The following is a 17,650-nucleotide window of genomic DNA, read 5'->3' as shown; positions in this document are numbered from 1 at the left end:
AGACATTACTGCTATACCTTCATATGATCAGTAAAGACCATAGACAGATATACCTTCATATGATCAGTAAAGACCATAGTCTGCTATACCGTCATATGATCAGTAAAAACCGTAGACATTAATGCTATACCTTCATATGATCAGTAAAGACCGTAGACATTACTGCTATACCATCATATGATCAGTAAAGACCATAGACATTACTGCTATACCATCATATGATCAGTAAAGACCGTAGACATTACTGCTATACCTTCATATGATCAGTAAAGACCGTAGACATTACTGATATACCTTCATATGATCAGTAAAGACCATAGTCTGCTATACCTTCATATGATCAGTAAAGACCGTAGACATTACTGCTATACCTTCATATGATCAGTAAAGACCGTAGACATTACTGCTATACCTTCATATGATCAGTAAAGACCGTAGACATTACTGATATACCTTCATATGATCAGTAAAGACCGTAGACATTACTGATATACCTTCATATGATCAGTAAAGACCATAGTCTGCTATACCTTCATGTGATCAGTAAAGACCGTAGACATTACTGCTATACCTTCATATGATCAGTAAAGACCATAGACATTACTGCTGTACCTTCATGTGATCAGTAAAGACCATAGACATTACTGCTATACCTTCATATGATCAGTAAAGACCGTAGACATTACTGCTATACCTTCATATGATCAGTAAAGACCCTAGACAGATATACCTTCATATGATTAGTAAAGACCATAGTCTGCTATACCGTCATATGATCAGTAAAAACCGTAGACATTAATGCTATACCTTCATATGATCAGTAAAGACCGTAGACATTACAGCTATACCATCATATGATCAGTAAAGACCATAGACATTACTGCTATACCATCATATGATCAGTAAAGACCGTAGACATTACTGCTATACCTTCATATGATCAGTAAAGACCGTAGACATTACTGATATACCTTCATATGATCAGTAAAGACCATAGTCTGCTATACCTTCATATGATCAGTAAAGACCATAGACATTACTGCTATACCTTCATATGATCAGTAAAGACCATAGACATTACTGCTGTACCTTCATGTGATCAGTAAAGACCATAGACATTACTGCTATACCTTCATTTGATCAGTAAAGACCGTAGACATTACTGCTATACCTTCATATGATCAGTAAAGAACATAGACATTACTGCTATACCTTCATATGATCAGTAAAGACAGTATACATTAATGCTATACCTTCATATGATCAGTAAAGACCATAGATATTACTGCTATATCTTCATATGATCAGTAAAGACCGTAGACTGATATACCTTCATATGATCAGTAAAGACCATATACTGCTAAACCTTCATATGATCAGTAAATACCATAGACATTACTGCTATACCGTCATATGATCAGTAAAGACCGTATACTGCTATACCTTCATATGATCAGTAAAGACCATAGACTGATATACCTTCATATGATCTGTAAAGACCATAGACTGCTATACCTTCATATGATCAGTGAAGACAGTAGACATTACTGCTATACCTTCATATGATCAGTAAATACCATAGACAGCTATGCCTTCATATGATCACTGAAGACCATAGACAGCTATGCCTTCATATGATGAGTAAAGACAGTAGACATTAATGCTATACCTTCATTTGATCAGTAAAGACCATAGACATTACTGCTATACCTTCATATGATCACTGAAGACAGTTGACATTACTGCTATACCTTCATAGGATCAGTAAAGACCATAGACATTACTGCTATACCTTCATATGATCAGTAGACATTACTGCTATACCTTCATATGATCAGTGAAGACAGTAGACATTACTGCTATACCTTCATATGATCAGTAAATACCATAGACAGCTATGCCTTCATATGATCACTGAAGACCATAGACAGCTATGCCTTCATATGATCAGTAAAGACAGTAGACATTAATGCTATACCTTCATTTGATCAGTAAAGACCATAGACATTACTGCTATACCTTCATATGATCACTGAAGACAGTTGACATTACTGCTATACCTTCATATGATCAGTAAAGACCATAGACAGATATACCATCATATGATCAGTAAAGACCGTAGACATTACTGCGATACCTTCATATAATCAGTAAAGACCATAGACATTACTGCTATACCTTCATATGATCAGTAAAGACCGTAGACATTACTGCTATACCTTCATATGATCAGTAAAGACCGTAGACATTACTGCTATACCTTCGTATGATCAGTAAAGACCGTACTCTGCTATACAGTGCCTTGCGAAAGTATTCGGCCCCCTTGAACTTTGCGACCTTTTGCCACATTTCAGGCTTCAAACATAAAGATGTAAAACTGTATTTTTTTCAACAACAAGTGGGACACAATCATGAAGTGGAACAACATTTATTGGATATTTCAATCTTTTTTAACAATTCAAAAACTGAAAAATTGGGCAAGCAAAATTATTCAGCCCCCTTAAGTTAATACTTTGTAGCGCCACCTTTTGCTGCGATTACAGCTGTAAGTCGCTTGGGGTATGTCTCTATCAGTTTTGCACATCGAGAGACTGACATTTTTTTTCCCATTCCTCCTTGCAAAACAGCTCGAGCTCAGTGAGGTTGGAAGGAGAGCATTTGTGAACAGCAGTTTTCAGTTCTTTCCACAGATTCTCGATTGGATTCAGGTCTGGACTTTGACTTGGCCATTCTAACACCTGGATATGTTTATTTTTGAACCATTCCATTGTAGATTTTGCTTTATGTTTTGGATCATTGTCTTGTTGGAAGACAAATCTCCGTCCCAGTCTCAGGTCTTTTGCAGACTCCATCAGGTTTTCTTCCAGAATGGTCCTGTATTTGGCTCCATCCATCTTCCCATCAATTTTAACCATCTTCCATGTCCCTGCTGAAGAAAAGCAGGCCCAAACCATGATGCTGCCACCACCATGTTTGACAGTGGGGATGGTGTGTTCAGGGTGATGAGCTGTGTTGCTTTTACGCCAAACATAACGTTTTGCATTGTTGCCAAAAAGTTACATTTTGGTTTCATCTGACCAGAGCACCTTCTTCCACATGTTTGGTGTGTCTCCCAGGTGGCTTGTGGCAAACTTTAAACAACACTTTTTATGGATATCTTTAAGAAATGTTTTTCTTCTTGCCACTCTTCCATAAAGGCCAGATTTGTGCAATATACAACTGATTGTTGTCCTATGGACAGAGTCTCCCACCTCAGCTGTAGATCTCTGCAGTTCATCCAGAGTGATCATGGGCCTCTTGGCTGCATCTCTGATCAGTCTTCTCCTTGTATGAGCTGAAAGTTTAGAGGGACGGCCAGGTCTTGGTAGATTTGCAGTGGTCTGATACTCCTTCCATTTCAATATTATCGCTTGCACAGTGATCCTTCGGATGTTTAAAGCTTGGGAAATCTTTTTGTATCCAAATCCGGCTTTAAACTTCTTCACAACAGTATCTCGGACCTGCCTGGTGTGTTCCTTGTTCTTCATGATGCTCTCTGCGCTTTTAACGGACCTCTGAGACTATCACAGTGCAGGTGCATTTATACGGAGACTTGATTACACACAGGTGGATTGTATTTATCATCATTAGTCATTTAGGTCAACATTGGATCATTCAGAGATCCTCACTGAACTTCTGGAGAGAGTTTGCTGCACTGAAAGTAAAGGGGCGGAATAATTTTGCACGCCCAATTTTTCAGTTTTTGATTTGTTAAAAAAGTTAGAAATATCCAATAAATGTCGTTCCACTTCATGATTGTGTCCCACTTGTTGTTGATTCTTCACAAAAAAATACAGTTTTATATCTTTATGTTTGAAGCCTGAAATGTGGCAAAAGGTCGCAAAGTTCAAGGGGGCCGAATACTTTCGCAAGGCACTGTACCTTTTTATGTTATATATTGATCCCTATGGGTCCTGGTCAAAAGTAGTGACATTTGGGACGCAGATTTAAAATCCTCCCTACATGCAGCTGTTCCACAAACCGTTTTTAATTTCATTCAGTTTCCCACGTCCTCCTCCTCTCCTCTTCCCTTCTCCCTCCTCTCCTCTTGCCATCTCCCTGCTCTCTCCCTCTCCTCTTCCCTTCTCCCTCCTCTCCTCTTCCCTTCTCCCTCCTCTCCTCTTGCCATCTCCCTCCTCTCCTCTTCCCTTCTCCCTCCTCTCCTCTTGCCATCTCCCTCCTATCCTCTTCCCTTCTCCCTCCTCTCCTCTTGCCATCTCCCTCCTCTCCTCTTCCCTTCTCCCTCCTCTCCTCTTTCCATCTCCCTGCTCTCTCCCTCTCCTCTTCTCTTCTCCCTCCTCTCCTCTTGCCATCTCCCTGCTCTCTCCCTCTCCTCTAACCCTTCTCCCTCCTCTCCTCTTCCCTTCTCCCTCCTCTCCTCTTCCCTTATCCCTCCTCTCCTCTTGCCATCTCCCTGCTCTCTCCCTCTCCTCTTCTCTTCTCCCTCCTCTCCTCTTGCCATCTCCCTGCTCTCTCCCTCTCCTCTTCCCTTCTCCCTCCTCTCCTCTTCCCTTCTCCCTCCTCTCCTATTGCCATCTCCCTGCTCTCTCCCACTCCTCTTCCTCTGCACCGCAGCTCCAGGCTCTGCTTCGTTAAAATAAAGCAGTGAAAATGTGATGCCTCCTGCACTGACCGAGTTATGACCAACACACACCCCATATGGCAACACCACCATCTGGACTTAGAGTGTGTGTGTTTTATATAACACACACACACAGACAAGCACACACAGACACAAACACACACACACACACACAGACACAAACACACACACACACACACACACACACACACACACACACACACACACACACACACACACACACACACACACACACACACAGACACAAACACACACACACACACACACACACAGACACACACACACACACGCACACACGCACACACGCACACACACACAGACACACACACAAACTACACACACACACACACTACACACACACACAAACACACAAACTACACACACAGACACACACACACACACAAACTACACACACACACAAACACACAGACACGCACACACAAACACACACACACACACACACACACACACAGACACACACACACACACACACACAAACTACACACACACAAATTACACAAACACATACTGCACACATCCCATATTGTATAATTATCCTAACTATTTCATACACTAAACACAAAGTGAAAAAATATATTTTGAAGAATTTATGAATTATTTAACTCACAATGTTTTCCAGTGGAGGTAGACCATGTTTTATAGTGAGGGTAGACCATATTTTATAGTGGGGGTAGACCATGTTTTATACTGGAGGTAGACCATGTTTTATAGACCATGTTATATAGTGGGTGTAGACCATGTTTTATAGTGGGGGTAGACCATGTTTTCCAGTGGAGGTAGACCATGTTTTATAGTGGGGGTAGACCATGTTTTATAGTGGAGGTAGACCATGTTTTATAGTGGGGGTAGACCATGTTTTATAGTGGAGGTAGACCATGTTTTATAGTGGGGGTAGACCATGTTTTATAGTGGGGGTAGACCATATTTTATAGTGGGGGTAGACCATGTTTTATAGTGGGGGTAGACCATGTTTTATAGTGGGGGTAGACCATGTTTTATACTGGAGGTAGACCATGTTTTATAGTGGGGGTAGACCATGTTTTATAGTGGGGGTAGACCATGTTTTATACTGGAGGTAGACCATGTTTTATAGTGGGGGTAGACCATATTTTATAGTGGGGGTAGACCATGTTTTATAGTGGGGGTAGACCATGTTTTATACTGGAGGTAGACCATGTTTTATAGTGGGGGTAGACCATATTTTATAGTGGGGGTAGACCATGTTTTATAGTGGGGGTAGACCATGTTTTATAGTGGGGGTAGACCATGTTTTATAGTGGGGGTAGACCATGTTTTATACTGGAGGTAGACCATGTTTTATAGTGGGGGTAGACCATGTTTTATAGTGGGGGTAGACCATATTTTATAGTGGGGGTAGACCATGTTTTATACTGGAGGTAGACCATATTTTATAGTGGGGGTAGACCATGTTTTATACTGGAGGTAGACCATGTTTTATAGTGGGGGTAGACCATGTTTTATAGTGGGGGTAGACCATGTTTTATAGTGGGGGTAGACCATGTTTTATACTGGAGGTAGACCATGTTTTATAGTGGGGGTAGACCATGTTTTATAGTGGGGGTAGACCATGTTTTATAGACCATGTTTTATAGTGGAGGTAGACCATGTTTTATACTGGAGGTAGATCATGTTTTATAGTGGGGGTAGACCATGTTTTATAGTGGAGGTAGACCATGTTTTATACTGGAGGTAGACCATGTTTTATACTGGAGGTAGACCATGTTTTATAGTGGGGGTAGACCATGTTTTATAGTGGGGGTAGACCATGTTTTATAGACCATGTTTTATAGTGGAGGTAGACCATGTTTTATAGTGGGGGTAGACCAGGTTTTATAGTGGAGGTAGACCATGTTTTATACTGGAGGTAGACCATGTTTTATAGACCATGTTTTATAGTGGAGGTAGACCATGTTTTATAGTGGGGGTAGACCATGTTTTATAGTGGAGGTAGACCATGTTTTATAGTGGGGGTAGACCATGTTTTATACTGGAGGTAGACCATGTTTTATAGTGGGGGTAGACCATGTTTTATAGTGGGGGTAGACCATGTTTTATAGTGGGGGTAGACCATGTTTTATAGTGGAGGTAGACCATGTTTTATAGTGGGGGTAGACCATGTTTTATACTGGAGGTAGACCATGTTTTATAGTGGGGGTAGACCATGTTTTATAGTGGAGGTAGATCATGTTTTATAGTGGGGGTAGACCATGTTTTATAGTGGGGGTAGACCATGTTTTATAGTGGGGGTAGACCATGTTTTATAGTGGGGGTAGACCATGTTTTATAGTGGGGGTAGGCAGCTTGAGGCATAGGTGAAACAATCTGTTCTTCCCAAATGGCACCCTATTGTTCCAGGTCAATAGTAGTGTACTTAGCATCAGTGTGCCATTATATAGTACTGTTTGGCCATCTTGAGACGCCGTAGCAGTTTTGAGAATGACACAAATCAGGGGTATAGCCAGTTCAGTCCTCTATGATAGCAGTGAGACATGCATACACTGTACTGCCACATTGAAAAGATCTAGTCATTATGAGCCCTCATAACCTAAAGCAGTGCCGGATTAAACACAACTGCCCATAGACTGAGCCATGTGTGGGAGTAGTAAGTTGAACCGGGTCAGGCGAAGAGCTAAGGTCAACAGTGATAGCAATACAACTCAAAATGTAGGCCAAACCTAGTATCTACTCCCAGCCCGCGGACGGGTTAAACATAAAAGACAAGCTGTCCGTGCAGGACCCTGGCTTCCTGTGTGAGAAGGGGTTAACCAGTCCCTTCATTTTCACAGTCTGCTGCCTCAGTTTGTATGATGGCAATTTGCATATACTCCAGAATGTTATGAAGAGTGATCAGATTAATTGCAATTCATTGCAAAGTCCCTCTTTGCCATGCAAATGAACTGAATCCCCCCCAAAAAACATTTCCACTGCATTTCAGCCCTGCCACAAAAGGACCTGCTGACATCGTGTCAGTGATTCTCTCGTTAACACAGGTGTGAGTGTTGACGAGGACAAGGCTGGAGATCACTCTGTCATGCTGATTGAGTTCGAATAACAGACTGGAAGCTTCCAAAGGAGGGTGGTGCTTGGAATCATTGTTCTTCCTCTGTCAACCATGGTTACCTGCAAGGAAACACGTGCCGTCATCATTGCTTTGCACAAAAAGGGCTTCACAGGCAAGGATATTTCTGCCAGTAAGATTGCACCTAAATCAACCATTCATCGGATCATCAAGAACTTCAAGGAGAGCGGTTCAATTGTTGTGAAGAAGGCTTCAAGGCGCCCAAGAAAGTCCAGCAAGTGCCAGGACCGTCTCCTAAAGTTTATTCAGCTGCGGGATCGGGGCACCACCAGTACAGAACTTGCTCAGGAATGATAGCAGGCAGGTGTGAGTGCATCTGCAAGCACAGTGAGTCGAATATGGTGGATGGCCTGGTGTCAAGAAGGGCAGCAAAGAAGCCACTTCTCTCCAGGAAAAACATCAGTGACAGACTGATATTCTGCAAAAGGTACAGGGATTGGACTGCTGAGGACTGGGGTAAAGTCATTGTCTCTGATGAATCCCCTTTCCCATTTTTTGGGGCATCCGGAAAAAAGCTTGTCCGGAGAAGACGAGGTGAGCGCTACCATCAGTCCTGTGTCATGCCAACATTAAAGAATCCTGAGACCATTCATGTTTGGGGTTGCTTCTCAGCCAAGGGAGTGGGCTCACTCACAATTTTGCCTAAGAACACAGCCATGAATAAAGAATGGTACCAACACAATCTCCATGAGCAACTTCTCCCAGCCATCCAGGAACAGTTTGGTGATGAACAATGCCTTTTCCAGCATGATGGAGCACTTTGCCATAAGGCAAAAGGGATAACTAAGTGGCTCGGTGCACAAAACATTGATATTTTGGGTCCATGGCCAGGAAAATCGCCAGACCTTAATCCCATTGAGAACTTGTGGTCAATCCCCAAGAGGCGGGTGGACAAACAAAAACCCACAAATTCTAAACAAACTCACAGCCTTGATTATGCAAGAATGGGCTGCCATCAGTCAGGATGGGGCCCAGAAGTTAATTGACAACATGCCAGGCAGATTGCAGAGGTCTTGAAAAAGAAGGGTCAACACTGTAAATATCGACTCTTTGCATCAACTTCATGTAATTGTTAATAAAAGCTTTTGACACTTATGAAATGCTTGTAATTATACTTCAGTATTCCATAGTAACATCTGACAAAAATATCTGAAGACACTGAAGCAGCAGACTTTATGGAAATTAATATTTGTGTCATTCTCAAAACTTTTGGCCACGACTGTACACTTCCTCAAATTAGTCAGAATTCATTTAAGATTAAAACTGTCCTTAGTTTTGACGTTTTTGTTGAGAAGATTTTTACATCTTACTAATACATTTGGCGATTAGTCTCTCGTTAAATGACAGCGAACACTTCCTTAAAGAATCCCTACTGTTGACCAATCACAGACAAAGGGGCGTAGACTTCGGTTTGCCTTGTGTTCCAAGACCAAAACAAACAAAAACGTTACTGCACCGTCCTCAGTTTCTCTGGTTTACTATTTCGAGGTGTTTGGGTAAAATTAACATTTTTGTTCTATTCTATTTTTTGTTTCATTCTATTAACTGCTGACAACATTTCTCTCAAATTAAAATATTGTCAATTAGAGCATTTATTGTTTATTTGCAGAAAATGACAACTGGTCAAAATAACAATAAAGATGCAATGTTTTGTCAGACCTTGAATAATGGAAAGAAAATAAGTTCATTTTTAAACAACACAATACTAATGTTTTAACTTGTTGTCAGTAGTTTATAGAATAAAACAATATCTGCCCTGCAACACCTTTTTCCTGATGATTCATTGTTTTACTGTCTGTTTCGCCATTTATGAATGTGTTAATCATTTAGTTTCTATGGCCTATAGCAGTAAAAGGACAAATTCAATATGTATATCTTTTTTTTAATTTTATGTTTTGTTGTTACCTAAAATTCTAAATCAAATTGATAAATTATCCATGGTGAAACAATTCCATATGTTTAGGGTTAGTAGAATGCATCTGTCATCTCTCTCTCTCTCTCTCTCTCCTCTCCGTCTCTCTCCGTCTCTATCACCTCTCTCTTTCCTCTCTCTCTCGTTGTCTCTCTCCCCCCTCTCTCACTCCTCTCTGTCTCTCTCCCCCCTCTCTCACTCCTCTCTGTCTCTCTCCCCTCTCTCCTCCCTCTCTCTCTTTGTCTCTCTCCCCCCTCTCTCACTCCTCTCTCTCTCTCTCCCCTCTCTCTCTCTCTTTGTCTCTCTCCCCCCTCTCTCACTCCTCTGTCTCTCTCCCCTCTCTCTATTCTCTCCTCTCTCTCCTCTCTCTCTCTCCCCTCTCTCTCTTTGTCTCTCTTCCCCCTCTCTCACTCCTCTCTGTCTCTCTCCCCCCTCTCTCCTCTCTCTCTCTCCCCCATCTCTCCTCTCTGTCTCTCTCCCCCCTCTCTATTCTCTCCTCTCTCTCCTCTCTCCCCTCTCTCTCTGTGTCTCTCTCCCCCCTCTCTCACTCCTCTCTCCCCTCTCCTCTCTCCGCTCTCTCTCTCCCCTCTCTCTCTGTCTCTCTCTCTCCCCCTCTCTCACTCCTCTTTCTCTCTCTAGGATATAGGATATTTTTTTTTTTAAATGTTATGTTTTGTTGTTACCTAAAATTCTAAATCAAATTGATAAATTATCCATGGTGAAACAATTCCATATGTTTAGGGTTAGGGTGAAATAGAATGCATCTGTCCTCTCTCTCTCTCTCTCCTCTCTGTCTCTCTCCCTCTCTCTCCCCTCTCTCTCCTCTCTCTCTCGTTGTCTCACTCCCCCTCTCTCACTCCTCTCTGTCTCTCTCCCCCCTCTCTCTCCTCTCTCCTCTCTCTCTCTCCCCTCTCTGTCTCTCTCTCTCCCCCTCTCTCACTCCTCTTTCTCTCTCTAGGAAGGAGTTCTGTGAGCTGTGTATGGCTAAAGACAGACAGACCAACAAGGTGTTTGTCTGTAAGAAGTTTCTGAAGAAGGACGGGAGGAAAGTACGCAAGGCTGCCAAGAATGAAATCCAGATCCTCAAAATGTACGTGATCCCCTGATGTACAGAGAGACAGACCCCCTCTCAAAATGTACGTGATCCCCTGATGTACAGAGAGACAGACCCCCTCTCAAAATGTACGTGATCCCCTGATGTACAGAGAGACAGACCCCCTCTCAAAATGTACGTGATCCCCTGATGTACAGAGAGACAGACCCCCTCTCAAAATGTACGTGATCCTGTTAAATTATTCTTTCTTTATGTATCTGAGTGGAAGTAGAAACCCTGACGGAACATTTGAAAGCAGGCTTATCAAAGTACAACTGACGGTTTTCTGTTTTCTGTTTTCTACATTGATAAAGCCAGGGAGTCCACACACCTGGCATCCCAAATGAAACCCTGACAGAACATTTGAAAGCAGGCTTATCAAAGTACAACTAACAATTTTTTTTTTCTACATTGATAAAGCCAGTGGGTCCACACACCTGGCATCCCAAATGAAACCCTGTGCCCTGTAGAGTCTACTACTTTCAACACTGGTACAGGGAGGCATTTGAGATGTTCTCCTAAAGCAGGGAGCCATTTGAGATGCAAACCTGTTCTCCGGATCTAAAGCAGACATTCATTTAAAGAAAGAATTAAACCCAGTCAGCAGACACTGTGGTCCTCAGTCCTCAGCCAGCAGACACTGTGGTCCTCAGTCCTCAGCCAGCAGACACTGTGGTCCTCAGTCCTCAGCCAGCAGACACTGTGGTCCTCAGTCCTCAGCCAGCAGACACTGTGGTCCTCAGTCCTCAGCCAGCAGACACTGTGGTCCTCAGTCCTCAGCCAGCAGACACTGTGGTCCTCAGTCCTCAGCCAGCAGACACTGTGGTCCTCAGTCCTCAGCCAGCAGACACTGTGGTCCTCAGTCCTCAGCCAGCAGACACTGTGGTCCTCAGTCCTCAGCCAGCAGACACTGTGGTCCTCAGTCCTCAGCCAGCAGACACTGTGGTCCTCAGTCCTCAGCCAGCAGACACTGTGGTCCTCAGTCCTCAGCCAGCAGACACTGAGGTCCTCAGTCCTCAGCCAGACGTAGTCAATAGAAACCAGTTTGTGTGTCTGAATGCCTCCTCCTCTGGCTGTTCCAGGGTCAACCATCCAAACATCCTCCAACTGATCGACACTTTTGAGACGCGGAAGGAGTACTTCATCATCCAGGAGCTGTGAGTACAGGGTGTCTACTGTATTCATGACCTCCAAGGCTATAGGGTGTCTACTGTATTCATGACCTCCAAGGCTACAGGGTGTCTACTGTAGTCATGACCTCCAAGGCTACAGGGTGTCTACTGTATTCATGACCTCCAAGGCTACAGGGTGTCTACTGTATTCATGACCTCCAAGGCTACAGGGTGTCTACTGTATTCATGACCTCCAAGTCTCCAGAGTGCGTTTTACTACGGTGCTCTGCTCCTGTCTGCAACAGAGGAAATACACTATTTTAGCTAGATTAGATATTTACCCTTAATAAAACGGTTGTGTTGGTGACTGCACGCCCACCACTGTGTTCCTAAAGCAGTACTAATGGATGAGTGTTTCTCCTATAGGGTGTAGGCAGAGAAAATAAAATAATAACAATTGTCATCAAAAATCAGCATGAGCTCGCGATGACTGTCAACACACTCACACACACGTTTTACAGCTCATTGGGTTAGCTCTGGGCTCGGAGGGCTCTTATTGATTGGATAACTGCGATTAGTTTATAACAGATTGCAACAGATATGAGACGGGAGGCGTGAGACAGGAGGCGTGAGACAGGAGTTAATATTAAAGTAGAGTGACACAGATACAAGCACACTAATGATGATAGAGACACCAGGGATCTGTTGGACCAGGGGTAATGAGAGAGAGACCAGGGGTAATGAGAGACCAGGGGTAATGAGAGAGATACCAGGGATCCATTGGACCAAGGGTAATGAGAGACATGGGGTAATGAGAGACCAGGGGTAATGAGAGAGAGACCAGGGGTAATGAGAGACCAGGGGTAATGAGAGAGAGACCAGGGGTAATGAGAGACCAGGGGTAATGAGAGAGAGACCAGGGGTAATGAGAGACCAGGGGTAATGAGAGAGAGCCCAGGGAGCCGTTGGACCAGGGGTAATGAGAGACCAGGGGTAATGAGAGAGACACCAGGGAGCCATTGGACCAAGGGTAATGAGAGACCAGGGGTAATGAGAGAGAGACCAGGGAGCCATTGGACCAGGGGTAATGATAGACCAGGGGTAATGAGAGAGAGCCCAGGGAGCCGTTGGACCAGGGGTAATGAGAGAGAGAGAAATCAGGGGTAATGAGGGAGAGACCAGGGGTAATGAGAGAGAGACCGGGGAGCCGTTTGACCAGGGGTAATGAGAGAGAGACAGGGGAGCCGTTTGACCAGGGGTAATGAGAGAGAGACCGGGGAGCCGTTTGACCAGGGGTAATGAGAGAGAGACCGGGGAGCCGTTTGACCAGGGGTAATGAGAGAGAGACAGGGGAGCCGTTTGACCAGGGGTAATGAGAGAGAGACCGGGGAGCCGTTTGACCAGGGGTAATGAGAGAGAGACAGGGGAGCCGTTTGACCAGGGGTAATGAGAGAGAGACCGGGGAGCCGTTTGACCAGGAGTAATGAGAGAGAGACCAGGGGTAATGGGAGAGAGACCAGGGGTAATGAGAGAGAGACCAGGGGTAATGAGAGAGAGACCAGGGGTAATGGGAGAGAGCCCAGGGAGCCGTTGGACCAGGGGTAATGAGAGACCAGGGGTAATGAGAGAGACACCAGGGAGCCATTGGACCAAGGGTAATGAGAGACCAGGGGTAATGAGAGAGAGACCAGGGAGCCATTGGACCAGGGGTAATGATAGACCAGGGGTAATGAGAGAGAGCCCAGGGAGCCGTTGGACCAGGGGTAATGAGAGAGAGAGAAATCAGGGGTAATGAGGGAGAGACCAGGGGTAATGAGAGAGAGACCGGGGAGCCGTTTGACCAGGGGTAATGAGAGAGAGACAGGGGAGCCGTTTGACCAGGGGTAATGAGAGAGAGACCGGGGAGCCGTTTGACCAGGGGTAATGAGAGAGAGACCGGGGAGCCGTTTGACCAGGGGTAATGAGAGAGAGACAGGGGAGCCGTTTGACCAGGGGTAATGAGAGAGAGACCGGGGAGCCGTTTGACCAGGGGTAATGAGAGAGAGACAGGGGAGCCGTTTGACCAGGGGTAATGAGAGAGAGACCGGGGAGCCGTTTGACCAGGGGTAATGAGAGAGAGACCGGGGAGCCGTTTGACCAGGGGTAATGAGAGAGAGACAGGGGAGCCGTTTGACCAGGGGTAATGAGAGAGAGACCGGGGAGCCGTTTGACCAGGAGTAATGAGAGAGAGACCAGGGGTAATGGGAGAGAGACCAGGGGTAATGAGAGAGAGACCAGGGGTAATGAGAGAGAGACCAGGGGTAATGGGAGAGAGATCAGGGGTAATGAGAGAGAGACCAGGGAGCCGTTTGACCAGGGATAATGAGAGAGAGACCAAATCAAATCAAATCAAATTTTATTTGTCACATACACATGGTTAGCAGATGTTAATGCGAGTGTAGCGAAATGCTTGTGCTTCTAGTTCCGGGGTAATGGGAGAGAGACCCGGGGTAATGAGAGAGAGACCAGGGAGCCGTTTGACCAGGGGCAATGAGAGAGAGACCAGTGGTAATGGGAGAGAGACCATGGGTAATGAGAGAGAGACCAGGGGTAATGGGAGAGAGACCAGGGGTAATGAGATAAAATCATCACTAACTCTACTTGCAGTCTACTTGTGGACATAGACACAGAGGTCTAAGGCACTGCATCTCAGTGCTTGAGGCGTTACTACAGACACCCTGGTTCGAATCCAGGCTGTATCACAACCGGCCGTGATTGGGAGTCCCATAGGGAGATTTAGATAGGATACGGCCCAGCGTCGTCCGGGGTTGGCCGGAGTAGGCCGTCATTGTAATTAAGAATTTGTTCTTAACTGACTTGTCTAGTTAAATAAAGGTTACATTAAAGAACATGTAATGGACTAATAACAAGGTGTGTGCGTGTGCGCGTGCGTGTGTTGCAGGGCTACAGGCGGTGATGTGTTTGACTGGATTCTGGACCAGGGGAATTACACAGAGAGAGATGCCTCCAACGTGATCAAACAGGTTCTAGAGGCCGTATCCTATCTACACTCACTCAACATCGTACACAGGAACCTCAAGGTAGGTCACAGGGTGTGTAAAACCAAGAAACCTTGAGGAGTCCCTCCTAACATTAAAGCACCCCTCCCCTCATCTTGCCCAAAGCTAAATCTCCTCCATTTAGTAAACACAGGGACTATGGTTACATGCACACAATAATATGATTATTGTGAATAGTCCGATTAATATAATAATTTGTTTAAACCGCTTATATTCTTTGCAAGAAGAATGATTTCCCTAGTAATTGATTACATGGACAAATCTAAAATCGGGCTACCTAAAGGGAGTTCTAATCGGGCTACCTAAAGGGAGTTCTAATCAGGCTACCTAAAGGGAGTTCTAATCAGGCTACCTAAAGGGAGTTCTAATCAGGCTACCTAAAGGGAGTTCTAATCAGGCTACCTAAAGGGAGTTCTAATCAGGCTACCTAAAGGGAGTTCAAATCAGGCTACCTAAAGGGAGTTCTAATCAGGCTACCTAAAGGGAGTTCTAATCAGGCTACCTAAAGGGAGTTCTAATCAGGCTACCTAAAGGGAGTTCTAATCAGGCTACCTAAAGGGAGTTCTAATCAGGCTACCTAAAGGGAGTTCTAATCAGGCTACCTAAAGGGAGTTCTAATCAGGCTACCTAAAGGGAGTTCTAATCAGGCTACCTAAAGGGAGTTCTAATCAGGCTACCTAAAGGGAGTTCTAATCAGGCTACCTAAAGGGAGTTCTAATCAGGCTACCTAAAGGGAGTTCTAATCAGGCTACCTAAAGGGAGTTCTAATCAGGCTACCTAAAGGGAGTTCTAATCAGGCTACCTAAAGGGAGTTAAAATCCCCAATCTAAATAAACGTTTTACCACAGCAACCACGTGAAAACAATTTCAAAAGATGCAAACGTTCCGTTTTTTCCGAACTCACTTCACTCGTTCATACGAGGGAGGCTTGCGTTACCGGTGTTGGCACATGCTCAGGTCAAACACGCAGCTGGGACAACGACTAAGTTCTTCACGTCCTCATCATTTGAAAGATTGCTCAGAAATCCAGGGGTTTTAAACAGCGTGTGCTAACTTTGATTTTGACCTTACGCCTATTAAGATAAGTAAAGTGTTTACATGACTAGCGCCATACTCTGCCTTCTGCCATTGATCGTGGTATGAAGCAGACCAAAGCGCAGCGTGGTGTGAACGCATCTTTTAATAGATGACGAAAAGCACAAAGTAACCAATAAACAAATAACGACCGTGACGCTATAATGAGAACTGTGCTGAACACAAGCAACTAACATAGACAATCACCCACAACCCAAAATGACAATACAGGCTACCTAAATATTGTTCCCAATCAGAGACAATGACTAACACCTGCCTCTGGTGGATAACCATATCAGGCCCAAACACAGAAACAGACAAACTAGACATCCAACATAGAATGCCCACTCAGATCACACCCTGACCAAACAAAACATAGTTTGCTTTGTATGTTTCTATGGTCAGGGTGTGACACACCCTCTCTCTCGCCCTCCGGTAAGCACAGGAAGTTGGCGCAGGTCTCCTACCTGGCTTCGCCACACTTCCTGTGTGCCTCCCAACGCAATACATTTTTGGGGCTGACTCTCGGGCTTCCATCCACGCCGCCTTCGCTGCCTCCTCATACCAGCGCCTCTCCGCCTTCGCTGCCTCCTCATACCAGTGCCTCTCCGCCTTCGCTGCCTCCTCATACCAGCGCCTCTCCGCCTTCGCTGCCTCCAGCTCTTCTTTGGGACGGCGATATTCTCCAGGCTGAGCCCAGGGTCCTTTACCATCCAACTCATCCTCCCATGTCCCTTCCTCCTTGCACTGCTCCTGCTGCCGCTGCCTGTCACCACACCGCTTGGTCCTTGGTTGGTGGGTGATTCTGTCACGATCGTCTAATGAAGCGGACCAAAATGCAAGGGTGGTATGTGTTCATGGTGATTTTTTTATTAAAAAGAAAGCACTGAACCCTGAATACAAACTATACGAAACAATAAACGACTAACGACCGTGACGCTATAATGAGAACTGTGCTGACACAAGCAACTAACATAGACAATCACCCACAAACAAACAGTGAAACCCAGGTTACCTAAGTATGATTCTCAATCAGAGACAACTAATGACACCTGCCTCTGATTGAGAATCAGACTTGGCCGAAACATAGAAATCCCCAAATCATAGAAAAACAAACATAGACTGCCCACCCCAACTCACGCCCTGACCATACTAAATAAATACAAAACAAAGGAAATAAAGGTCAGAACGTGACAGCCATAATCAGTTTAATCTCTAATTATTAGTGTGCATGTAAACGTGCTCAGTTTCTTTTGGGACACATAGAAGAGAGATGCTGTTACATACACACACACACACACACATCCCGCTATGCCCTCCGACAAACCATCAAACATGCAAAGCATCAATATAGGACCAAAATCGAATTCCGAGGCTAGCAACACTGAACCATGCATGAGAGCACCAGCTGTCCCTGACGACTGTGTGATCATGCTTTCCGTAGATGATGTGAGTAAGACCTTAACATTTACAAAGCCGCAGGGCCAGAAGGATTACCAGGACATGTTCAACCTCCCTGACCCAGTCTGTAATACCTATATGTTTTACAGCAGACCACCATAGTCCCTGTGCCTAAGAACACCAAGGTAACCTGTCTAAATGACTATCGCCCCATAGCACTAACATCTGTAGCCCCA

General features: G+C 44.6%; 1 protein-coding gene across 1 annotated transcript in view; it reads left to right on the top strand.

Annotated features, from left to right (window-relative positions):
- LOC139417634 (CaM kinase-like vesicle-associated, like) overlaps window positions 1-17,650 on the top strand; it is a 120,687-nt gene that overhangs the window by 78,059 nt on the left and 24,978 nt on the right. Inside the window, exons 3-5 of the mRNA XM_071166841.1 lie at window positions 10,634-10,765; window positions 11,851-11,925; window positions 14,822-14,960. Coding sequence (XP_071022942.1) covers window positions 10,634-10,765; window positions 11,851-11,925; window positions 14,822-14,960 — 346 coding nt within the window. The remainder of the gene's footprint in view (window positions 1-10,633; window positions 10,766-11,850; window positions 11,926-14,821; window positions 14,961-17,650) is intronic.

The sequence above is a fragment of the Oncorhynchus clarkii genome, chromosome 9 (assembly GCF_045791955.1).
Source record: "Oncorhynchus clarkii lewisi isolate Uvic-CL-2024 chromosome 9, UVic_Ocla_1.0, whole genome shotgun sequence".
In the NCBI taxonomy this organism is placed as follows: Eukaryota; Metazoa; Chordata; class Actinopteri; order Salmoniformes; family Salmonidae; genus Oncorhynchus; species Oncorhynchus clarkii.
Note: the sequence above shows the minus strand (reverse complement) of the source record. Positions and strands in the feature narration are given on the sequence as shown.